Source organism: Camelus ferus, chromosome 33, assembly GCF_009834535.1.
Source record: "Camelus ferus isolate YT-003-E chromosome 33, BCGSAC_Cfer_1.0, whole genome shotgun sequence".
In the NCBI taxonomy this organism is placed as follows: Eukaryota; Metazoa; Chordata; class Mammalia; order Artiodactyla; family Camelidae; genus Camelus; species Camelus ferus.
The window spans coordinates 14683331-14709450 of NC_045728.1; the positions used below are offsets into that span (position 1 = coordinate 14683331).

At 38.7% G+C, this 26120-nt stretch overlaps 2 protein-coding genes across 6 annotated transcripts in view; one reads left to right on the forward strand and one right to left on the reverse strand.

Annotated features, from left to right (window-relative positions):
• Nucleotides 1–750: 750 nt before the first annotated feature.
• The window catches only part of NXPE2 (neurexophilin and PC-esterase domain family member 2), a 47928-nt gene continuing 22558 nt past the window's right edge, over nucleotides 751–26120 (reverse strand). The window contains exons 1-7 of one of the 5 annotated variants that reach the window (XM_032472564.1): nucleotides 19167–19668; nucleotides 17063–17168; nucleotides 14436–14589; nucleotides 13033–13766; nucleotides 7407–7468; nucleotides 5489–5704; nucleotides 751–5091 (exon numbers count right to left, since the gene is read on the reverse strand). In XM_032472564.1, the coding sequence (XP_032328455.1) occupies nucleotides 4556–5091; nucleotides 5489–5704; nucleotides 7407–7468; nucleotides 13033–13637 (1419 nt within the window). In that variant the 5' untranslated portion in view covers nucleotides 13638–13766; nucleotides 14436–14589; nucleotides 17063–17168; nucleotides 19167–19668 and the 3' untranslated portion in view covers nucleotides 751–4555. Of the gene's footprint in view, nucleotides 5092–5488; nucleotides 5705–7406; nucleotides 7469–13032; nucleotides 13767–14435; nucleotides 14590–17062; nucleotides 17169–17596; nucleotides 17742–19166; nucleotides 19669–26120 lie in introns of those variants that run through there. The other 4 variants (XM_032472562.1, XM_006181748.3, XM_032472563.1 and 1 more) reach the window with 4 other exon arrangements.
• Nucleotides 22276–26120, forward strand: part of NXPE4 (neurexophilin and PC-esterase domain family member 4) — a 39803-nt gene continuing 35958 nt past the window's right edge. The window contains 1 exon segment of the mRNA XM_014556776.2: nucleotides 22276–22429. The gene's annotated coding sequence lies outside the window, so the exon portion shown is untranslated.

Sequence of the window (26120 nt, forward strand, 5' to 3'; positions counted from 1 at the left end):
GAGAAAGTATAAAAGAGATATACAACCACAAATCTTTGATAATTAAATTTTATGGAATCAGTCATCTGTTTGCCCCTTGGGTATTATTTTTGTGAGACTTTGTCAAATCATCTGCAGTAGAAGAAAAATATTTTGTGTCTATTTTCTTTCATTTACTTCTAGCAATAGAATCTGGCTACAGGAGTAAGCAGATAGTCTAGGCTTGATAATCAAAATCATTTATACCCCAGGCCACTGTCCTTGGATCCATCGTGGACATGTGATCCAAACTGAGACAACCAAAGTCTTCTCTATGTTTTTTATCTATGTACAGGCACTAGGAGGGGGTTCTATTCCTCTGGGATCACAAGTCACAAAGGATCATGGGAACTCAGCTGTCACATGTAAAAATCCTGCCTGAAAATGAAACCAACAGAGAAACATAAGCATCTGGGAGCAACATCTCTGAACTTCTCTGTCCTCTCAATCATCTGTTGATGAATACTTGGGTTGTTTCCATGTCTTGGCTATTATAAATAGTGCTGTTATGAACATTTCGGTGTATGTATCTTTTTGAATTAGAGTTTTCATTTTTCCTAGGTATATACCCAAGAGTGGAATTGCTGGATCATATGATATTTTTAGTTTTTCAGAGAACCTCCATGCTGTTTTCCATAGTAGTTGCACCAATTTACATTCCCACCAAGACTATACAAAGGTTCCCTTTTCTCCACAACTTCTAGAGCATTTAGTATTTGTAGACTTTTTATGACAGCTATTCTGACCAGTGTGAGGTAATACCTCATTGTGGTTTTGATTTTAAAATACAACTGATTTTTGAGTATTGATTTTGTATTCTGCAACTTTGCTGAATTTGTTTATTCGTTCTTAACAGGTACTTTTGTAGAAACTTTAGTGTTTTCTAAAAATAAGTTCATGTCATCTGGAAATGAGGAAATTTTTATTTCTTTTCCAATTTGTACGCCTTTTATTTCTATTTCTTATCTAATTGCTCTGGCTAGAATGTCCAATACTGTGTTGAATCCTTGCCTTGGTCCTGATACTACAGGAAACACTTTCAACCTTTCCATATTGAATATAATGTTAGCTGTGGGCTTTTCAAATGTGGCTTTTATTATGTTGAAATAGTTTCCTTCCATTCTTAGTTTGTTGGATGTTTTTTTTATCATGAATGGTGTTGAATTATGTTAAATGTTTTTCTGCATTAATTGAGATAATAATGTGGTTTCTGTCCTTCATTTTATGTGTGCTGCATTACATTGATTGATTTTTGTATGTTGAACTATTCTTGTTTCCAGATATAAATGATGTATGATCATGATGTATAATCTTTTCAATGTGCTGTTGAATTTGTTTTGCTGCTATTATGTTTAGGATTTCTGCATCATATACATCAGCGATATTGATCTGTAGATTTTTCTTTCTTAGTGTCTTTGTCTGGTTTTGGTATCTGGTAATGCTAGCTTCATAGAACACTCAGGGAAGTTCCATCCTCTTCTATTCTTTGGAACAATCTGAGAAGGATTGGTATTAATTTTTCTTTAAATGTCTGGTAGAATTCTCTACTAAAGCCATCTCATCCTAGGCTTTTCTTTGCTGGGAGGTTTTTTGATTACTACTTTCAGAGTCTCTTTGTATTCAGTATAGTTATAGCTCTATTCAGATTTATTATTTCCTCATGATTCAGTCTTGGTAGGTTGCATGTTTCTTGGACTTTATTCACTTCCTCTAGGTTGTCCAACTTGTTGGTGAATAATGTTTCATAGCAGTCTCTTATAATTCTATTTATTTCTGTGACATCAGTTGTAATGTTTCCTCCTTCCTTTCTAATTCTCCTATTTTATTCTTTTCTTCCTTAGTTAGTCTAGCTAAGTATTTGTCAATTTTTTTACCTTTTCGAAAAAATCAACTCTTGCTTTTGTTGATTTTTTTCTATTGTTTTCCTTTTCCTCTTTCATTTATCTTTGCTCTAATCTTTATGCTTTTCTTTCTTCTACTGACTTTGGATTTAGTTGTTCTTTAGTTTGACTTTGGATTTAGTTTGCTGATTTAAGAACTTTCTTCTGTTTTAGCGTAAGCATTTTCCACTTCCCTTTAGCACTGCTCTGTTCTGTCTCATAAGTTTCGATATGTTATTTTCATTTTCATTTGCCTCCAAATATTTTCTAAATTCTGTTGTGACTTCTTCTTTGATCCATTGATTGTTTAAGACTAATTGTTTAATTTCCACATATTTGTAAACTTTCTGGTTTTCCTTTTGTTACTGATTGCTAGTTTCATTCCACTGTGCACACAAAGATTTTTGAAAGAGGCTTGATAATACCAGTAAAGAGCATCTTTACCATTTCAAATGGCTTGTTCAAGTCTTATATATTAGCAACATAATCAGTATCTGCAGTAACCTGAGGCTATCACATGAAGACCAGGACGTTATTAAATATATAGATACCAGGATTTCTTTAAAAGACTGACCAATAGAAAATGGCTTAAAAGTCGAGTCTGACACTTAGCAACATTCAACGATTTTTTTTTACTTACCATAAAAATTATAAAATATCATTAGACTTATTTTTAAAAACATTAAAATATTACAACAAAACATTTTTAAAAAATACTCTCCAGAAGCAAATGAAAGCAAATATTGTACCGTCAGTACAGTGCCACTAGCCACATGTGGCTACTGAATGCTTGAAATGTGATTAGTATAACCAAGGAACTGATTTTAATTTAATTTTAATTTAAACAGCCACATGTGACTAATGGCTATAATATTGTACATATGCAGCCTTAGAACAAGAGATGTAATAGAACTTCATTTTTCTATGCTGATTGATCACATTTAAATTAGGACATTCAATTTGTTGAGGTGAGAGTTGGGGTAGAAGTCATGCTGCAGAATGATACAGACACACTTCAGTGCAATCAGAGAAGAGTAATGGTAAAAAAACTAGAAACTTTATCATCTTAGAATTAGGTTAAAGGAAACTAAGTTAACTTTGGTGGGAAAATGATAACTCATGTGAGCATTTAAGAGTGCAATGATTGAAAGAATAATAAGATTTATTTTGAAAGATTGCTATGCAAAGAATTAGAACCAATTTGTAGCTTCATAAAAGGAAAAGATTTCTAATGTGTGTTCCTTTATTTAGAAGAGCCTGGTCTTAAGCTGTGTGCCTTGAGCTCTGTACCTCACTTCCTCTCCCTAAGAAACATATTCCAAACAAAGAAATCATCCTTAATCAACCATATTTCCACTCTTGGGACCTCAACTATATTAATGCAAAGGGAGGGTACTTTTATTCTGAGAGGACAATTTAGAGACAAAGCATATAAAGTCATTTGAGTTCCTCTGGAGGGGACCTCACCTCATACTCCTAGGGTCAGCAAGAACTGAGGTTATAGGACCTGGAACTTGACAGAATGTTTAGCTTGTTTCTCTCAATGAGTTTGTGGATGTGGGGCTGTGATCCCTGCTTCTTACTGCAGTCGAGAGAACAACTGGTTTCCACATTCCAAAGAATTCCCTTAAGCAAAAAAGTTTGCTATTATGATTCCGCTAGGTTTTCTCCTACACTTCCCATTTTCTCTATACTTGAATCATTTAGATTCCTCCTTTCCAGGACATACATTTCTTAAAATTAAACTATGAATGATGATGTTTTCCTGTACTGTCATCATACTCACCTTTCCCGAAGCGCCTGCCTTCAGGGCTGGGGAGGACATCCTGGCCCTCAGGAAATCCCCGCCATATTGCTTCCTGCGTCCCAAGTGGTCCCTCACCTCCAGCAGGACATCTAACTGGTCCCCCCTGCAGTATGTGTCTTGAGGGTTGAGGATGGTGGCTCTGCTCTGTTTGGTGCTGGTGGTGGAGGTCACATGGGTGAAGGGTCTGTTAGGGATCAGCTGGTCTAGTTTCTCCATAATTCCCTTTATTCTCTTTAAATTTGATTTCCTCTTCATAGCAGCATTACTCACAATATCCAAAAGATGGAAAAAACCCAAGTACCCATCAACAGATGAATGGATAACAAAATGTGATATATACATACAACGGAATATTATTCAGCCTTTTAAAAAGGAAGGAAATTCTGACATATGCTACAACATGAATGAACCTTAAAGACATTATGTGATGAAATAATGAAATAGTGAAATAAGCCAGTACAAAAGACACACACTACATAATCCCACTTATATGAATTACCTGGAATGGTCTAATTCATAGAGACAGAAAGTAGAATGATGGTTGCCAGGGGCTAGGGGTAAGGGAAATGGAGAATTATTGTTTAATGGGTACAATGTTTCTGTTTGGGGTGATGAAAAATTATAGGGATAGATCATGTTGGTAGTTGCATAATGTTGTGAATGTAGTTAACTGGACTACTGAATTGTACACTTAAAAGTGGTTTAAATGGTAAATCTTATTATGTATATTTTAACAACAATTTAAAAATTTTTTTGTTTCCTCCTACTTTGGACTGCATTAAACTATCCTTGTAGTATAAGTGAGGTCATTTAGAGAGAATGGCTGGTACCGCTTTTCTGTATTTATCCTCTAGCAAATGTAGTTTAAGAACATGTTAATCTGATTCCCAATCACGTAATCAGGTGGATGGACATTTCTAGTGTCATATGCAATAGTCATGTCCCAGGCATCAATAACACCCACATTGAGACCCTCAAAAATACCCCTCATGATAAGATTCTGAATATGACCATGAAAGTCACTGAACAGCTCTGCATTTAGATACATCTCCCTGGTGTTTTCAGTTTTAAGGATTACCTTGGTCTTTGGGCTTCGCAAGAACAGACGTTCAATGGCCTTTTGAATATTGATGGCCCTACGGATAAAAATTTTGATGGGAAAGGGTCTGAAATGCTGACCGAGGGTAATGACAATGACTGTGCCATCGTCTCCTGCTATCTGGTCGATTTCCCGTGGGATATAACTTTCATCTTTCACTGAGAATAGCTGTTGGGTAACAAATGGATGACTATGCTTTTTCCACTGAATCAAAGTATGTCTTTCAGCATCCAGAAGCACATGTGTTTTAAAGACCCCAACTCCATGATGATCAAAAACTTTTAAGGCTGAAACAAAACAAATCAATAAACCTTTAAACAAAAGAAAAATAATGATACAATTTTTAAATACACACATTTGTAAAACTCTAACCAAGATCACTTCTAACTATAAGGGAATTGCTGCCTATGGGAGGAAAAGAACATTGCCAGGTGCATTAAAAATCTTAACAAAATTCTGAACTTCTTATCAGCAGATAGAAAGAGGAAGAAACATTAATATTTGTGAATGAAAAAATAAAATTTAACTTTTTATTAAAAGCCCAAATCCAAATATTTGGCAAATTTTTAAAAATAATAAAACAGGTATCAGAAAAGGAAAGCAAAGAATTCTAATTATCATTAAAAAAAAAAAAAAAACCTCTGAAGGCAACTACAGTTTTAAAATAAAGTATAAAATGCATACTTTTCACCGCATTTTGTAAGTAGTAAATCCACTGACGCAATGTTGAATCTCCCATGAGGTAAATAAGTTTCCTCTTTAAGCAGTCATTTGTATTTTTTCTTTCATTTAACTCCATCTGTTTGCAAAATACTGTAATCCACCTTCTTTCCACAGTATAACCACTGGGGAACGGAGTCTTCATTCCAAGCTGACATTTTGTTTCTATGTTCTCACTCTCTGGCAATAAAAATTCCCACAGTAAGCAATTTTGTCACATTATTTCAGGAACATTTTCTTCATTTTCTTCATCCTTTTCCTTTTTTTTCCCTCCACCCTTCTCTACTTCTGCCCTCCTCTCGTCCACAGGTGTCTATGTAATAAGATCATGTTGAAGGGATGAGTGAAAAGTTCTCATTTTCAAATAATCTCACTAATGAATGTTTTTTTCCCGAAGTCGGGATGGGTATTTCCTTGTGCATTTGCAGTGTTTTCCCTGGACTTCACCTTGTCCTTAAGGCCACTCAGTTGTGAGACAGCTAGCCAAATCAGGAGGAGATGTGTGGCAGAGAAAGGGCAGGACTCGATAGTCCAGCTAAAAATCATACCCATGACTCTGGCCGGGTAGAACTGTAAATCTCTTCCTCAAACTATTTATCCATGAAGAAAGCTAGAACACGTTTATGAAACAAGTGTTAGACACATTGTGTATTTTGTATGTACCAGAATCATGGCCTCAAGTTGATAGGAAAAACTCTTTAGTGTTTCTTTGTTGTGCCCAGACCTGAATGTAATATTCTGGGTGGTCTGATTATCGCAGAAAAAGGGAGGACCGTTACCTGAGTATTCCGAATACTCCACTTTGAAAGTGGTCTAAGCTGTACTCACTGACTCATATCAAGCTTTCCTTCTTATGTGACTCGGGCCATTTTTGTACTTTTTTCCACTTAAAAAACACATCTTTTTGTCATCTACTGATATTGTTGGGACTTGGGGTATGTGCTTCAGGACTTAGGTTTATCCATATCGAATTATATCAGGTTTATAAATGGCTCCCAAAGATAAGTCTGGCACTATCTTCTGAGAAACTTCCTGACTTTGCTAGAAATTACTGTCCAGGAAAGAGGGAGACCACAGAGGTGTTAAGAGGAAGTTGCCTCAAGAGTCAAAGAACTTTCTTTGATGTAAAAGTTGGGTGTGGAAGGTGACTGCCTTGGCAGAGAAGGGTTCTGTCTTTCCCATAGACTCTGAGTTTTAGGTCTGGGCTTATGATTTAGATCCCCATAGGGTTCCCCATAGGGTTTAGCAAAGTTCTTTGCCTACAGTAGATCCTCCATAAATATTGGCTGAATGCAAGAAAAATGGCAACGGGTAACCATATACCCCATAAATGTATTCCATTAAAACAGAAGTAATTTGCTTTTCTGAAATTCACTTTAATTCCATTCTAGACAAAACATCACTTATATGAGTGAGATGGCTTTGTATTGACCACTGAAGTTTGTGTGATAAAACTGAAAAAAAAAAAATCCACAGAAATGTCTAGTGCATAGAAGTTTAACTGAGATGATTTGGCTGAAAACGATTAGAAACCGCCAAAGAAATTTCCTAGCTCTGTAGTTTAACTGAGACATTTTCACCAGTACCTAATTATTGGCCTTTCAGGAATAAATCTCAAGTGGAAGTCCAAATAACCTGTACATTTTGAGAACAGGCAGCTGAAATGAAGGGTTACCTAGCCTTTCATATCTGACTCAAGATGAAAATTGGTTTAAATTGATATGAAAATAATTTCCAAGAATAAAACCCCATCTGCAAAACCCAAGATGATTAATACTATTTGTCCCAGGAAATGAAAAACTGAAATGGTTAATATTAAAGAAATATCTCTTAAAGTAAGAATGTCCTTTAAATGGATCAACTGTGAACATGACAGACTTACTGTTACATCGTAAGACCTCGATGGGGTTAAAGTTCTTCATTATTTCAACCCCCATGTTGGACCTTCAAGAAATAGGAAAATGAATTAGCCTGATATCTGTCTAGACATTAAAGTAAGAATGAATCACAGGGGACTTGGAAGGAATTAACCACTCCTAACTCTTCAAATGCTTTTTCTCCCTTTATTTTGATATATTTTAGATATTCTAGGGATGTTAATGGGCCAGGATTCTAGGAAATTGTTCCCCTACTATTGACAGGGATCCAGAGGGAGTCACTCACCCTCCCTGTGCAATTAATCAAATATATATCTTTGATTTTACCTTCTGAGTGATTTTCTACTACAAGCCATCTTCTTCACCTTTACCACTCACAGTAATCCAGGCCTTCATCAGTATTTTCCTAGCCAGTACTTTTCTAACTTAAACATGCATCAGAATTATCTGGCGTGTGTGTTACAACTCAGAATGCTGGGCTTCGTTTCCAGAGCTTCTGATTCAATAGTTCTGGGTGAGGTGGGAAGGCCCATAAAAAAGACTGCAGGACCCCCAGGCAGGGCCACTACTCTCCTGCCAACACCATTTGTTTCCCTGGGCTAGCAGCATTATCTCACTTTTTAACTCTGAAAGGGCTTGCTTCTAGGAAAGCAGAACTTACCCCTAAGATTCTATTGGTTCCCTGAGCTAACTCCTGATTGGTCCATTTCTATCACTCCTGATTGGTCCATTTCTACCACTCCTGATTGGTCCATTTCTACCACTCCTGATTGGTCCATTTCTACAAAGCTCATTCCTAATTAGTCAACTTTTGTTACATCTGATTTGCATATGATGTTGCAAAGTCTAGACTGGCAGTCTATAAAAGCCTGTGTAAACCTACAGACGGGGTCAAGAGCTTGGAGTGTTAACTCCTCTGGGCCCACTGGCATAATAAACCTGAGTTCTCCAACTCTCTAAGTGCTGCTTGGTCTCTCGCCCGGATCCAGGTTGATGTCACAACTGAGCTGTAACACTGAACTGTAATACTGAGCTGTAACACACTTTGCTGCAACATGGGGAACTTAAAGAGATATCTGTACTTTCACGTTCATAGCAGCATTATTCATACTAGCCATGATATGGAAACAACCTAAGTGCTCATTGATGGATACATGGATAAAGAAAAATGTGGTTTATACACACAGTAGACTATTATTCAACCTTAAGAAAGAGAAAATATTGCTATTTGTGACAACGTGGATGGAACTGGAGGATGTTTTACTAACTGAAATAAACCTGATACAGAAAGACACATACTGCATGATCTCCATTTTATGTAGAATCTAAAAAAGTTGAACTCATAGAAAAAGAATGGTGGTTGCCAAGAGTTGGGGCTTGGGGAAATGGAGAGACATTGGTTAAAGGGTTCAAACCTTCAGTTAGAACATGGCTAAGTTCTGGGGAGCTAATGTTCAGCATGGTGAGTAGAGTTAATAATGTACTGTATACTTGAAATTTGCTAAGAAAATAGATATTAAGTGTCCTCACCACACACACAAAAATGCAAACTATGTGAGGTGGTCGCTATGTTGATCAGCTTGATTATCATAATCATTTTATAGCATGTATGTGTATCAGAATATCATCTCATGCACCTTAAATATATACAGTTTTTATTTGTCAATCATACCTCAAGCTGGAAAAAATTAGTTCTGGGATGGGGTCCACAAATTTGGATTTCTAACAAACTCTCAGGTGATGCTGAGGCTGCTGATCCAAGGGCATTAATTCAAGAATCATATCCTAGTTTGTTATAATGTTATATTGCTGCCCCTTTGGTTTATCCCACCTAAATACATCCTCCGTTCTGCCTGTTTTATTCCCTTACACAAAATCTTTCCATGACTTCCCATTGCCAACCTACAGGATAAGGACCAAGCTCCTTAACTGGCATAAAACCTGTAAGTGTCTGCTCCCCGAGCCTCATCTCCATGCACTCTCTTCCTTCCCAGATCCCTGAGGGGTCTATTTTTTGTACCCTGTTACCTCCTTGAGAGTAAAACTTAGGTCAATCTTAATTCACTACAGTGTTTCAAGGGCCTATCAAAATGAACTCCACCTGAAGGTATAGATCTTACCAATGAAGATGGTCACTTTACTGCTCAATCCAATTCATTCCCTCAGAATGAAGTCCATCTGGGGGAAGGAAGGACTTCCAGGGCCATAGTCATAGAGACGTCTAAGAGGGACAAAGAAATGTATTTTCCAAAATTGAGAAGGATTGCCTGAATCTCTGGAAAGCACTTCTTTTAGGTCAAGAGAATAATATTTCCTTTATCAAGGGCACCAGAGGGGTGGAGGCTAGGGTGTCTGGACAGTGATGGCTGCATAGAGTGTTGGGATCATGGAAGACAGTGCTATAGCCCACTGGCTTTAGATGAAGGTATGTTGGGATTCCAATTCTGACTCTGCAACTTACTAGATGCACCCTACATTGGCCAAGCTATTTAATATGTCTATGCTTAAATTCCACAAAAGTAAAATGGGCAGGGTAATAGTCACTCCAGAGTATCTTACTGAGGATCCTCTTTGGTACAAATTAAAATTTGTCTCAGTAGAAAATTTGAACTTTTGAAACTTGAAACATTTATTCTCCCATATTTATTCCAGGTAAGGTTGAAGATGACAAAAGAGACCAATACCTGGCTACCTGGTAAATTTGGTTACCAAAGCCAAACTGTGATAGGACATTAAAATTAGGATTAAAAACATATGCTCATGGTTTAAAGGCATTCATTTCAGTGTGTCTTAGTATTGAGTGTGTCTGTGTTATTACATTTCAGAAGATTAGAAACTTAACAGAAACAGAAAAAAAATTGTCAACAACTGTGTTGCCCGCATGATGTCTTGTCATGTGATAATTCCTTGTTTATTTTCCCATTGTGATTATCAATAAAACTCTTAAATTAAAAAAGAAAAAGATTTTAACTTTGAAGAAGTATCTGAGGAGGTAGCATCTGATTCTGCAGCCAAGGCTGGGAGAGAGAACTCTGGTTTACTACATTACAAATGAAAGAGAAACAGGCTTAGTCCCTGGACTTGTGGGAAAAACAGATGTCACAGAACCTGGCCTGGGCCTAAGAAGGGGCCCTAGAACTCAGTGATAAAATGATCTGTGAGAGTTCTTGGATCTTGAATCACTTACTAAGTCAACTATTCCTTGTGTATGCACTAAATCACCCTTGAGAAGATTCAGATCTCTACTTCCATGCAGTGGGGGTAAAAACAGACAGTTTGAATAGAGCAGAGCGTCCAGGAAGTAAATGTGTCATTTAGGAAGTAAAACAGGGTTAGGTAGATTATTGTCGTGAATATAGTCCACTTGAGAAGCACAATTAGACCCAAAATACAGATCTGCAGCTCTGCCAGACCAGGGACTTAGCATTTCTTGAGAGCAATCAGGAGAGTGTGCAAGAGAGCTCCTCCAACCCATGCTGCAATGAGAACCATCTCAAGAGGGAGCCAGTGTGGCCAACAGGGAATATGGACTCCGAACAGGTAGTCATTGCCCATAGCATTAAGATGTGGTTCTGAGACCTTCAAGATGGGAAGGTCTCTGTCTCTATGATTATGTCTCTTTTAGTTATCAGTAAAATATCATTTGAAAAAGTCCAGCTTCCTTTGGCTGAGCCATAGGATAAATTGATTTTTTTTTATACCTTGATCAGGAAAACAAGACATAAAGGTGACAAAGGAGTGGAAGGGAAATCTTGTAGCCAAGTAGGGTCCATTGTATCCTGCCTCCTGCCCTTGTGTCATCATAATGTTTGAATTGGATTTGAACTTGAGTTCCAGGATATTATGCTATCCAGCTTGCCCTTCTGAACCCACATTGGAAAACTAAGGCCCATCTACAGCAGCATTTACCAAATTATGGAACCAAAATCTCTTAACATGATCCATTAAATAATGTTCCATCGTTAAATAATTTGGGGGGATGTTTTGTGCTCTATCCCTCTTGAAAGAAGAAATATTAAAGTTAATGAGAAGGTTTGGTGCAAAGAAACCTACTCAATTATTTCCCCAGATTGTATAACACTTATTCTTCAACAGCTAAGAACCTTCTACATGTTAGCCATTGTGCTAGTCTTGTGAGACAAAATGGTGGCCCTCAATGGCTTCCTATCATACATAGATGGCCTCTCAGGCTCTACTTACCCACTGCCCTTCTTTCTCCCTCACTCATTGCATTCCAGCCTCATTGGTCCCCCTCATGGTTCCTGGAACATTCCAGAATGCTCTTGCTTCAGGTCCTATTCCCTTTCCTAGAAATGATATCCCCCCAAAACTCAAGAGGCTCACTTCCTTGCTTCATTTATGTGGCTGTTCAAACGACCCACCCTCAGGTTGGTGCTCAAGACAGGCCTTACCTGACCACTCTTTTAAAAGAGCATCAACCTTCACAGTCAAATCTCTTATTCTGATGACTTTCTGCTACAAATCTATTTGTTTATTTGTTTGTTGTCTTTCTACCCTACTAGACTACTGAATTCTTAACACCTAGAGCTGTACCTGGAATACAGAAAGGGCTAACTACTTATAAATTGAATGAATGAATGATGAAGAATGGTTAGTTACTATCTCAGAGAGCTTCCAATTTAGCAAGGGATACAATATACATATTTGAAAATTAATAGTGTAATAAATGTTATGATTGGGGAAGACTAGAATGCGATAGAAGAATATGAGACTAGCATTTTACCTAAACATAGGGGGAATGATGTTTACGTGAAGCCTTGTGAAATGCCAGAGTAGAGAGAGAGCATGATGTTTGTGAGATAGAAGTTCAGTTCAACGGACAGAGAGCAAGGCAGCATAAAGGTGAGATAAGGCTTCCCTGCTAGGCAAGCCCTTGTAAACATACTGAAGAGCTTGGATTCCCTCCTTAGAGCAATAGGTTTTCAGCAAGGAAAAGTAAAAGTCATCTACATTTCACAAACTTTAGTCCGGGTGCAGTGTGGAGAGCAGATTGAAGGAAACGAGGCTGTGAGCAAGGAAACCATCTCCGGAGATTGTTGCAATAACCTACCTGAGGTATGATGATAATTTATACAAGGATAGAGGCAACAGAAATAGGGTGAAATGGCTGGGTTCAGAAGATATTTGGGAGGTACAATTCACAGGGTTTGGTGACTCATTTGTTATGAAGGGTGAAGTAGACTCAGTAATGATATTCACCTCCCCTTCCTTGGGTTTTTTGTTTGCTTGTTTGTTTGTGTTGTTTTGCCTAGCATCTATTAGCACTCTGTAGGACTGGTATTTCATGGAGTACACTCTTGAAAATACTGACCTCTAAAGAAATGACTGAATCTGGAAGCATTACAGACCATGGATTCCTTCACTGGTTATACTTCTTTTAGCAACAAGTGTAGCAACTATGAATAAAACCACAGTTGTAGAGGTAATCTGTATGGGGCCCTGTTAATATGCTACCATCTGCACTGACACCGAGTGACAGGTCTGATTATAATCTAATCAATATTCACTGACGTGATAAGGGAGCTTGATTAAGAAAAGTTATCAGGCAGAGTTGGTTCAAACCCAAGTCTCCCTCTTTGTATCAGTGCTTGTGTTTGAAGGTCTGTTTACCTGTGGAAAAGGCTCCATTCTTTCTTGCTAAGATAGGAAATGTTTGCATTCCTGGTGGTCATGTGGGTCAGTGCCTCACAGGGAACATGTGGAGGCCTCACGCAGTAGAAGGCTTCCTGGTCACGATAGTCCAGGTACTCACACAGCTCAGCATTGGAGTGTGGGGTCAGGCCGCACTGAGAGAAGACCTGGGAGGTGCCATTGGCAAACTGGCCTGTGAAGATCACCTTGTCATAGCCTTGGTTCCTTGCCCTCCAGAGAGCCGACACCCCTTCACTGGGGTGGATGAGCAGGAGAGACAGAGAGACCTTGCCCGCCCAGAACAGAGTGAAGCTGACCAGGTAGGTGCCATTGTTGAAGTCTGTCACCTTCCCTGAAGCGCCTGCCTTCAGGGCTGGGGAGGACATCCTGGCCCTCAGGAAATCCCCGCCATATTGCTTCCTGCGTCCCAAGTGGTCCCTCACTTCCAGCAGGACGTCTAGCTGGTCCCCCCTGCAGTATGTGTCTTGAGGGCTGAGGATGGTGGCTCTGCTCTGTTTGGCACTGGTGGTGGTGGTGATGTTGGTGAAGGGTCTGGGTGGCATCAACTGGTCTAGTTTCTCCATGATTCCTTTTATTCTCAGCTCAGTCTCTGTTGGTGAAGCTTCTAGATCCAGTAGAGTTTCTGGGAAGAAGGACTTTCTGAAGATATTCCAATGATTCAGATAGAGAGGGTTTCTCAAGCTGAATATGAACTGAAGTATTGAAGGAAAAGGGATATATTATCAGCAGATACTATGGCTTGCTTTAGTTTACACACACTTTAGTTCATGTAATCACATAACAGAAATGGATTCTAACTAATTTCCAGTTTTGGAATCACAGAATTGATTCCCATGAGATGTGATGGCCTCTGTTACCAGCTGCTGATTTCTTTTAGAAGTCTTTGGGCTTAAAAATTAGTCATATACAATAATTACATATTATTTAATGATTGGATTTTTTATTGAAATATAGTAAGGGGATGGGAAGGATAAATTTGGGAGTTCGAGAATAAATTTGGGAGTTCGGGATTAGCAAATGATTGGATTTTTAAGTGTTTCCCTTTACCATCTCCTCACTTGACTTATTTTTTTCTTTCTAAAAATCAAATAGCCATGTTATAGGCAATATGGAAAACAACATATTGTTTTTAGTGTGATCCTACCTAAGCTTTGCTGTCTTAATGGTATTTTTAAATTATTACATTCACTCTTTCTTTTTCCTTCCATGCATATATTTTATCGAGCTGTAATCATACTAAAAACATATACAGTATTTTTCAGTAAATTCTAAGATTTTCTGTTCTCTGTGATACATCTGACCAAATATCACTAATTACTACATAATCCTCCTCTTTTCAATAATTTTGTAGTCATTGGTACCTTCTACTCATTGACTGAAGATTTTGGAGAACTTGGCTTCTAGTCTTCTTCATCATTAAAATCCTTATATCCTCCTAGCAGACCTCAGTGTCCAGGAGGCAACTCCTCCGATACCTAAGTTTCTTTGTTCCTTAACCTTCTCAGCTTTGGAGACCTAAAAAATCAGTCAGATGGCAATTCAACTTTCTGTCACTCAATTGTAATCACACCTTTTTTCCTACTTCCTATTTGCTTCTGTTAACTTGTTTCCATAAGAATTTAGATGTATTCAAGTATCTCGATATTAAAAACAAAACAAAAAAAACTGCTGTCTTAACTTTTGCTTATTCCCTAGTCCTACCCAGCTGAGTTTCCCGAGAGTTCTCTTCAATCACTTTCTTTTCTACCACTCACTTCTCAGACCAGCGCTTTTATTGTTCCTTGGGGCAGTATCATTAGTAACTTTTTCTTCTCACTCTATATATAGCTCACCCAAGGAACTGTCACAGACACCAGTGATTATGAGCTGCCATTTATATTCTGACGTTTCCTAAAACCATTTTTCTAAACCAAGTCTTTCTCAGCTTCAAAGTTGTATATTCAACTTAGGATATACCAACAAATAAATATAGATAAAAATCCTTGCTCTTATGAAAGTCACCTTGTAGCAGGTCAAGATAGACAATACTAAAGGAACATAATAAGTAAATTGTATAATATTTTAGAAAGTGAAAACTAGTATTATTTTTAAAAAGTCGAGGGAAGGGAAATAGCTCAGTGGTAGAGCGTCTGCTTAGCATACACAAGGTCCTGTGTTCAATCCCCAGTACCTCCTTAAAAAAAACAAAAGTTAAACAGACTAAGGGAAATGCTAAGAGGCAGGGATGGAGCTGTTTCTAGTGTTAAATCAAGAAGATGACATCTGGGCAAAGACCTGAAGGAAGAGTATTCGCCATGTGAAAACCTTGAGGAACAACAGGCAGAGGGAAGGGCCAGTGCAAGAATGCCGTGGGCCAGGGTTTCTGTGCCCTCTAGTAAATGAGCCTGACCGAGACACCGTGCCAGGGAGTCTGGGCCCTGCCATGCTGCCACTGACAAGGGACATACACACATTTTTATTTTAGAAATATAATCTCACACTCTTGAGCACAAAGATGATGTCCTATACCTGAGTTCAGCCCCACAATCTGTAGCCAACAAACGTTTAGCAGAATGAATGAGAGCAGGCTGAGACTGGAGGCAGGGAAATTAATTAGAAAACTGTTTCAACATGGTAGATGAGAAATGACAAAGAACTAGACTAAAGCAAGACTACAGGGATGGAGATAAAAGGAGAGATCTGAGAGGCATTTAGGAGGTAGAACTGATGAGACTTAGTGGCCGACTGCTTGTGCAGAGCGTTCTGGCTTGGCTGACTTGTGGGTGATGCCACAACCACCATGCAGGAGAGACAGGAGGAAGACAGGGAATTTGTTTCTACATGATTTTGTTTTGTTTTTGCCACAGAGGATGCTGAGGAAGAGGAAGAACTCAGTGTGCTTTTCTTTTGTTGATAAAACTGGTGGAACGGAGGCAGAGTTAACTCATAAACAGGGCACATTCAAGAGGGGACACAGAATAGGGTCTCGGCTCTGGGAGTAAGTAAGCAGACATTCTCAAACCTGAGTGGACGTAAGAATCAGCTGGGGCGCTTGTTACTCCTTCATCACTTCAGGCTCAAGCCCAGAGATTTCTATTTTAGTAACTCTGGAGTCAGGTCCGGGAACCTGCATTTTATACATGCATAAACATGGGTGTTCTGGGGCATAGAGTGTCCAGACCTCACTGTAAGAAACAGAAATATCAGTGGTGGATGGGACCTGAGCATATGAATTAAAGCACACATGCACGAACAAGAAGAGGATGGAAGGAAGAAATCTAGAGAATGTATATTTATGGAGAGGACTCACAGAGAGAAACCTTCTGAGCTGTGGTTTGAGAGTACTACCATTTATCAGTTCACAGCATAGTCTGAACATCCTAGACTTGTGGTCCTTCTTGTTTGGAGCTGGGAGTTTATATCAGACCAAGATGAGAAGCTTGAATGGCTAACCAAGGAGATGATCTGGGCTGCCATCTGTAAAAGCCGTTGGTGAAAGTTTTTGATCAGGACAAGAAGATGATGAAAGCAGAATTTCTGAAAGATTAATTTTGTACTAAATGGTCAAGAAGAGGAGAAAGTTAAAGAAGATCTGTTCTTAAAAAAAAAAAAGACTGCAGAAAGGGAAAAATCAAAAAACGCTAACTGAACTATGCAAAGAATAAGAAAACTCCTGTGAGGACGGTAGAGAACTGAATCTGAGATTTAATTGGATTGGAGTCTCAGAGGCTAACGTCGAAAAGAATGTTTAGGTAGGATGGTTAGCTATGCCAAATGCTACAGAGATGGCTGCAAATCTACCTGCTGCTAAAAATAAAAACAAAAACAAAGACAAAAAGACCATAGAGTATATAATGTCAAAGGAATTAACGCTGAACAAAGGAGTCTCTCATCCGCATCTGTTGCTAAGATAAGGCACTGTTAACTTTTAATCCTCACATTGGTCAAGGTGAGCATTCGAAGTTACTGTGACCTTTTCTGAAATTTTGAAAAAGAAGACAATTCCTACCTTTGTGTGGTCCTTCGCAGAGAAGTAAATGACCCAGAAAGCTAAGACAGACGTCAGCATCAATAGTAATCTACGAGCTCGGGCATTTGGAAACAAAGCGAGGGTCCTAAGAGAGAAACAGGAGGGATCATCACACTTTAAGCCAAATAACCGTGACATTGCCCTGCACGTCTAGGTTCCTCCTCAGTACTTTTCCAGAAGACGGTTACGTTCTCTACAGCTGCTATCTGCTGGTTGCTCAGGACGTTCCTTTATATGTGCTATGAGGAATCAGAAACAGCTGTCCTCCCAGAAGCAGGGAGCTGAACTGGGTAAAGCAGATAAGAGCTCCTGGGTCCTGACTCTCAGATAAACTCTTCTGTTTGCAGTCACATTGGGGCTCGGAGACTTTTCTTAGCAACTGTTTACCCTCAAAAACATCTTTTTTTTCTGGTGTCCTCTAATGAATCCTGGTCTCTAAATCTCTCCCGAACACACACATACACACACACACTCACGCAGACTCACACACATGCACACACACACATGTGTTACCTGGTGTCCTCTTTCCCTGGTCTCACCTGCCCCGGTAGCTGCCTTCGAAGGCTCCCTTTTGTTTTCTTAGGCAGCCTGTTCCCACCTCAGGTTTCTTTTTAATTGAAGTCTGGTCAGTTTCCAATGTTGTGTCAGTTTCTGGTGTACAGCGTCATGTCTCGGTCATACACATACATGCTATATTTGTTTTCATATTTTTTCATTATAGGTTACTACAAGATCTTGAATATAGTTCTCTGCGCTATACAGAAAAAACTTGTTGTACACCTATTTTATATATAGTAGTTAGTTTCTGCAAATCTCGAACTCCCAATTTATCCCTTCCCACCCCTTTACCCACCTGGTACCCAAAGTTTTTTTTCTATGTCTGTGAGTCTGTTTCTGTTTTGTGGATAAGTTCATTAGTGTCTTTCTTTTTTCTCCCTTTCTTTCTTTCTTTCTTTCTTTCTTTCTTTCTTTCTTTCTTTCTTTCTTTAGATTCCACATATAAGTGACATAGTATGGTATTTTTCTTTCTCTTTCTGACTTACTTCACTTAGAATGACAATCTCCAGGTCCATCCAGTGTTTTGTAAATAAGTTCATTTGTGCAAAGAAAGACTTATTTTGTTCATGTGTTTTACACTACTGTCGGCCTTCTCCAGGTTTTCCAGGTGGTTCTAGGAATGCTGCGAATTTCCTGGCTATTTGAAACTTTGTTTTTCCAGTTTTAACATTTTGAAATTGGTTTTGGGTGACTTCTAGCTACAAAGCATTTGGTGTCAAACACTGGCTTCCTGAGGATGGGTAGGGAGTTTAGGGAGCGGGGCTGAGATTTCACATTATTTTAGCGTTCAGATGCAGCCTGAAAAATTTTAAAGTAATTTCATGTGGATTAAATCCTAAATCTAGTTTAGGTTTGAAGAATATAGTTAAAGATTTCCTGTGGTTAATACCGGTTTTTGAGAAAAACATGACGTACTAAATTACTAGAAGCCCCTTGGGAATGGCGTGCTACAGACCTTTGATAAAAACAGCTCTAAAATTACACATGGGAATGGTCATTGCTGTGGGAATGAAAACAGATAAACTACTTAAATGTGTTAGCACGTGTCCATATTTCTGGAGAAATTAGATATTATTTAGTTGATAGTGAGAAAATGACAATTTTATGAGTAAGAATTCATATGTATTACTTATTATTTTAACACATATTTAAAGGAGAGTCTGATTTGTGCTGAGTATTGTTTTTAAAATTGGGGGTCCACCCAGGATGTGGACATATCCCTGCTCTCCACCTCAGGTTTTTAATCGCCTCATGCTAAAGTAGTTGAGAAACATTGCCGTCAAGCACAAGGGTGTATTTTTTAAAGAAGGTCATTGTTGAGTGGCCAGAATTTTTGTTTTAGTTTTGCAAACCCAGAATCCCAAAAGTATGTGGCAAAGAGCTAAATTATGGCAGTTTCCCAAACTTCTTTTGCCCAGGACCCATCGTAAGAAAATCATATCAAATCTCATTTCAGGTTGTGCACACACACACGCACACACACACAAACACGAAACACACACGAGTTTCATAAAACAATACTTACCTTTACTGCATGCAAGGTGCTATGATATTCTCTAGTTATTCTGTTTTTCTCTGTGCTGCTCTGTTTCAATTTTAAAGCATTTTTCATGCTCGGATGAAATAATTTTACTATCCCCTAAAGGGTAGCAATGCACCATTTGAAAAGAACTGATTAGTCTGTGGTTCTGCCTCCTGCCCCACCGCGAAACCTGCAAATAAGAGTTGGATGGTACCGCACCTCTGGATAAGTATCTCCTCCATCATATTCCTTGTTTTCTAGCCAGTATAGCAGCTGTCCAGACTTTCTTTGGTCAAATCAGCCTTTGCATTTATTTTGGGGCTGGAATTTCCCTATCAGCTTCACTGATCAAAAGCTTAAATTTCGTTTGTGGCCAGGGCGCGCCAGTTGTAAACACAGCCCTTCCTGGTGGTGACCTGCCCACTGCTCACTCCACAGAGCCAGAGAAAGAAGCCAAGAGGAAGTTCACTTCAGAGAATGGACACATCTAATAACAGCCCGAGGTCACCTTTGCTTGAGGCCAAACATACTTATGTATGTAGTGGACTTCCCTTACTCATGCCCTCATGTCGCTGTCATGTGGGATTAGTCACGTCCACTGTAACCGGAGAAGGATCTCGAAAACTGGAAGGAAGGAGAGCCTTGTCAGAAGCCCTTGTCCACAGTTCCTCAATGACTGAGATTCTATTTGACTCGTTCCTCTCAATATTTGGCGTGCCTTCTTTGACAACTCTTTCCCTTGCTCTACCCAGCAGCATCCATTAAGCGCTCCAACAAAGATATTTTAAATTAAATCTCAGGTCATAAGGGGAGGACCCATCGGTCTGAATCCTGCTGCAACATGCGCCCATAGCAGGGTAAGAGAGAGTCCAAACTATGTGGACGTGGGGGTCACACCATCACTTAAAGGTACAAGATCTTGTGGTAGCTCACAGTGAAAAAGAAGGCAACAATGAATATATGTATGTTCATGTATGACTGAAAAATTGTGCTCTACACTGGAAATTGACACAACATTGTAAACTGACTATAACTCAATAACAAAAAAGAATAAAATAAATAAAGGTGGTTAAAGGATCGCGGTGCAACTACCCAGCAGGTGGCCTGTCACCACCAGCCATACTCAAATTTGCATTGCTCTGCACGGAGACATCCACAGAGATACGTATATAGATACACACGTGTGTATTTCATGTACATGATATATGCGTGTACATGTAGCATTTGCTTGTATCTGTACCAATCTGCCCAGGCACATAGCTGTATAACTGTATGGCTATCAGGGCTGTAGTCACAGCATGCAGGAATTGGTGCAGAGATTTAGTAGGTAATAACTATAATAACTAAAAGAATGTATTGAAAGAAAAGAGACGTCGCTCCCACCGAGCCTTCCCCGCCCTTTAGAAGGCACATTCTTCTCTACTGCCTTGTACTACGGGATTGTGACAGTTATGCTAGTGGGTCCAGGATTCTTCAACTAAACCCTGAAAGGCTCCTCTCTTGCGTGGAACTAAATGAAGACACTTGGCTCCCTAAATCCTTGCTGATTGATGTGTGTTCTGAGCCACAGCATAATTACCACAGCCGTGTAGACAACAGCCCAGTAAACAAATGCTTTGTTCCCCCAAAACGTATAATTAACACACTTTGTTTTCATAAGAGTTGCTGAGTCAGTCGGGACCGCTGCTACCACCCCCATGTAACCAAGAGCCCGGGGCACAGAGAGGGGCCACAAAGCTGGCCTGAGGCCACGATGTCGTCAGCGGCTGGGCGGAGGCCAGAGCTCCCGGCCCTTGACTTGTGTGGGCCTGCAGCCCCCAGGAATGGGCCAGGTGGGCTCAGGGTTGTGGCTCCCCAGCTTGGAGACTGATTTGAGAGGAAATCAATGTCACGAAGAGGAGCTGGTTTTTGGTTGAAGTGACACAGTCTTGACTTTTGCTTCTCAAATTAAAATTATTTTAGCCAGTGGTGTGGGGAGTAGGAGGCCACATGTGCGGGGGAGGGGGGTCCCAGGTTGTAAACAGTACGCTTTTCTATAGTGTTAATTTTTGAGCAGCTTTTTGTGTTCCTGTGGGCCATCTGCATTTCCTCTTTTGGAAGAATGTCTGTTCAGTTCTGCTGCACATATTTTAAATGGGCTGTTTGTTTGCTTTTTAATTGAACTACAGTTTATTTAAAATGTTGTATTAATTTCTCTGGTGTACAGCATGGATGGTCTTAGAGAGCATTATGCTGAGTGAAATAAGTCAGAGACAGACAAATACTGTAAGATATTATTTACATGTGGAATCTAAAAAAATAGAAGAAACTAGTGAATATAACAGAAAAGAAACAGACTCACAGGTGTAGAGAAGGAGCTAGTGGTTACCAGTGGGGAGAGGGAAGGGGGAGGGGCAAGATGGAGATGGACGATTAAGAGTTACAAACTCTCAGGTATAAAATAAGCTACAAGGATGTATTATACAACACGGGGAATACAGCCAATATTTTATAATAACTATAAATGGAGTATAACCTTTAAAAATTGTGCATCACTATATTATATACCTGTAACATACAATATTGTACATCAACTATACTTCAATTTAAAAATATGGTATTGTAAAATAAATACATAAATTAAAAAAAGGAATGGAGGAGGGAGAAGAAGGAAAACATATATATATAAATAAATATCTATATATAAAGTATATATATATATATATAGTGTTAATTTTATCAGTGATGGGGGGTGGAATTAAAGCTATTGAATCGGGAAATAAGTAGACAACTTTGCCAATTTAAACTTCAACATACCCTTGGGCAAATGCAACATTAGTACACATTTTTAAGATAAAAGACTGCCAAAGGATCTTTCCCCCTTAGCAGGATCTTTTTTTTTTTTTTTTTTTTTGCAATATCCAAAGGCTCCTGAGGTTTAAACTCCATTCCTGTCTGCTTTTGGAATGCGTTCACAGAGAAGTGTGAGCTAACCCAGGAAAACACCCCCTCCCCCCGGCACACGCTGGAGAAACATGAGGAAATGTGTGTTGCTAGCAGCCCTGTAGGAAAGGTGGCCCTGACCTTATGAACACTAGCACCCAGTCTGGGAACAGTGGGGGAAGGGGGTGAATATTTGCTCTAGGCAGAACATTAAGAACCCACTGCTGACATTCCCATGCATTTGGATGGACCTTAGTGAGTTTTCATAAGAAGGTACCCAGTCTCCTCGGCTTTTTCCTGTTCGAGAAGGCCTCGCTTGGTCTGGTGCTGACTGGACAGGATAAGTAAGCGTCTCTGATTTGGGAGTTCAGTATTAGAAAGGCGACTTGCCTACAGATATAAACTACCTTCTCCAACTACAGCTTTCTTATAAGTAACTGTGAATTTGAGATGGGGGGTGTTGGGGGGTAGCTCTCCATTGGCTTCTTCTTTTCTAATTTCTCAGCTCATTCAGAACTCAGCCTACAAGAAAGCAGATTGTGTCAGAACCCCTTTAGAAAGCCCTGGACCAAAATCTGATCCGTGGCCTGTTTTTGTAAATGAAGTTTTTCTTGGAAGACAGCCATGCTCATTTGCTTACAAATTGTCTAGGACTGCTTTTTCTCTAAAACAGCAGAGCTGAGTCTCTGTGACAAAGATCATATGACCCAACAGCCTGAAATATTTATCATCTGGCCCTCGACAGGAAAAGTTTGCCTATGACCCCTGGTATAAGCAATCTAATAACTTATTAGATTAGCAAGAGTGGAAAAGTGAGTGGGCTGCAGGAAGGAAAGGTTTTCCGAGTGGAGCAGCAGAGGAATGATGGCTAATGACAAGGTGTAACGTACACCCGTCAGTCTGATTTTCTAACGTGATGTAAAGAGGAAAGTCACTGGATTGAGGAGAGACAAGAAAACTATGAGGATTTAGGTATCAGAGATGCCACCCACATGACTGTTAAAAACACACAGAACGAGAGTGGGATTTGGGGTGGGGAAGAGGGTCATGAACTCAATAGTAAACTCTTCTATAAGGGAAAGATTGATAGGTGGCAAAAAAATGAGGGTGATGATGGGTGTTAGCAGAAGACACCGAGATGCTGAATAGCTGTGGTGAAAGCAGGCATCCTTGACTTTTTCCTGATTTAGGGGAAGCCTTCAGTCTTAAACAATTAAGTATAGTCATCCTCCAGTATCCATAGGGGATTGGTTTCAGGATCCTCCCCCAAACCCCTGCAGATACTAAAATCCATGGATGCTCAAGTCCCTTACAGGCAGCCTTCCATGTCTCTGTATATGAACCCATGGCCAACTGTATGATGTTAGCTGTGGGTTTTTAATAGATGCCCTTTATCAGATTGGAGAAGTTCCCTACTAGTGTGTTGCTGTTTCAGTCATGAAAGGGTGTTAAATTTTGTCAAATGCTTTTTTGGTATCAAGATAATCTTGTGGATTTTGTTCTCTGTTCTATCGATAAGTTGCATTGATTTTCACATGCTAAATAAACTCACCTTGCATTTCTGGGATAAAGCTTACTTAGTCATGTTGTGTAATCCTTTTTATGAGTTAATGGATTTGGTTTGCTAATATTTTATTGAGGATTTTTGCGTCTCTATTCATAAGAGTTTATCTGTAGTCTTCTTGTACTGTCTTTATCTTGTTTGGGTGTCGGGGTAATAAAGGCTTCACAGAATGAGTTGGGAAGTGATCCCTCTTCCATTTTTGAAAGAGCTTGTAAGTAACTGGTATTAATTCTTTTTTAAATGTTTGTTAGAATTCAGCAATAAAATCATGGGGGTTTGGGCTTCTTTTTATAAGAAGTTTAAAAATTATGAATTCAGTCTCTTTACTTGTTATATAGGTCATTAAGATTTTCTGTTTCTTCTTTAGTCAGTTTTGGTAGTTTATGTCTTTCTAGGAATGTACCTATTTCATGTGTATTGAATTTGTTGGCTTACAATTGTTCTTAACATTCGCTTATATTCCTTTTTTTTTTTTAAATTTCTGCAGTACCGTTAGTGATTTCCCCTTGGATGCCTGATTTTAGTAATTTGAGACTTCCCTTTTCTTCTTGACTAGTCCAGTTAGAGCTTTGTCAATTTTGTTGATCTTTTCAAAGAAATCCCCTTTCGGTTTCATTGATTTTCTCTATTGCCGTTCTAGTCCCTATTTTATTAATTTCTTTTCTGATCTTTGTAATTCCTTCCTTTTTCCTGCTTTAGGTTTACTTTGCTCTTCTTCTTCCGTTGTCTCATGATGGAAGATTATTTATTGAGATCTTTATTCTTTTTAAATATAGGTGTGTAAAGTTATAAATATCCCTCAAAACTCTACTTTAGCTGCATGCTGTAAGTTTTGGTATGTTGTGCCTTCATTTTCACTCCTCTCAAAGTATTTCCTAACTTTCTTCAAGGTTTCTTCTTTGACACACCGATTATTCAGTAGTGTTTTATTTAATTTTTACATATTTGTGAACTTTCCAAGTTTGTTGCCATTACCAACTCCTGATTTCTTTCTATATGGTCAGAGAACAAACTTTGCATTACATATACATATAATTATATATTACATATGTTTGTTTTATGGCATAGAATGTGTTCTATCCTGGAAAATATTCCTCATGCACTTGATAAGAATGCGTAGTCTGGTGTTTTTGGATGAAGCGTTCTATAGATGTCTGTGAGGTCTAGTTGTTGCCACAAAACCAGCCTCTATATCCCAAAAGACATATTGAGACTCGGAGGCAGAGTTTTGGGAGAATCCGAAAAGAACAGCCTTATTGCTTTGCCAGGCAAAGGGGAGTCACATCGGGTTAATGCTTTAGAGACTGTGAATCCATCTCAGGGTTGGGGTGTTGAGCTTTTATAGAAAAACTGGACAGAACAAAAAAGGCGATAGCAGTAAGGGCATTTTACAGGATGCTACATTCCTTTTAACCTCCCTGCCATCACAGAGGAACTTCAGAGGGTCTGTTCATTCTTCTGAGATTATCAGTGCATTACCTCCTTTCTGGTTAAAGCTATTGAATGTAAATGAAAAGCTGGCAAGGAGGGGCATTGTTTAGCATAAAAGCAGTAAAGAAGAGAAACCAAATTGCAGGATTTCTTAGAAAGAATCAGGAGACAGTTTTAGCATAAGGAAAGCTAGCTCACTTCCTACCCTTTCATAGTTGGTTTATAATGTTGAAGTCTTCTATTTCCTTGTTAATCTTCTACCTAGCTGTTCTAACCTTGTTGGAAATGGGATATTGAAGTCCCCATTATTAGGTTTTTTTGTTTATTATACATTTTAATCGAAATATAATTGACATATAATATTACGCTAGTTTTAGTTGTACTGCATAGTGAGTGACATTTACATGCATTGCAAAATGTTTCCATTATTGTTGAATTGTCTATTTCTCCCTTTAATTCTGTCAGTTTTTGCTTCATGTGTTTTGGAGCTCTATTGTTAGACACATATTTTTCTAATTACTATATACCCATGACAAATTAACCCTTTTATCATTAGAAAATATTCCCCTTTATTTCTTTTAACATTATTTGTTTTAAAATCTATTTGGTCTGATATTAGTATAGCTATCCCAGCTTCCTTATGATCACTATATGAATAACATGTCTTTTGTCATCATTTTACTTTCAGTCTGTTTATATCATTAAGTGTAGTGTATCTCCTTTGTCAGTGCATAGCTGGATCTTGTCTTATTAACCAATCTGGTAATCTCTGCCTTTTGATTGGACTGTTTAATCCATTCACATTTAATGTTATCATTGAGATAGTTGCTTTATTTTGTGTTTTCAATATGTCCCATGTCTTTTTGTTCCTCTATTTCTTCTTTACTCTTTTCTTTGTATTAAATGAATATTTTCTAGTGTAGTTCTTAATTCCTTTAATTATATTTTGACTACTTTTAGAATTTTTAATGGTTCTTCTAGCACTTGTTGTATACAGTAGATTATCATTATTCATGATAGCTATGTCTTATAGTTATATT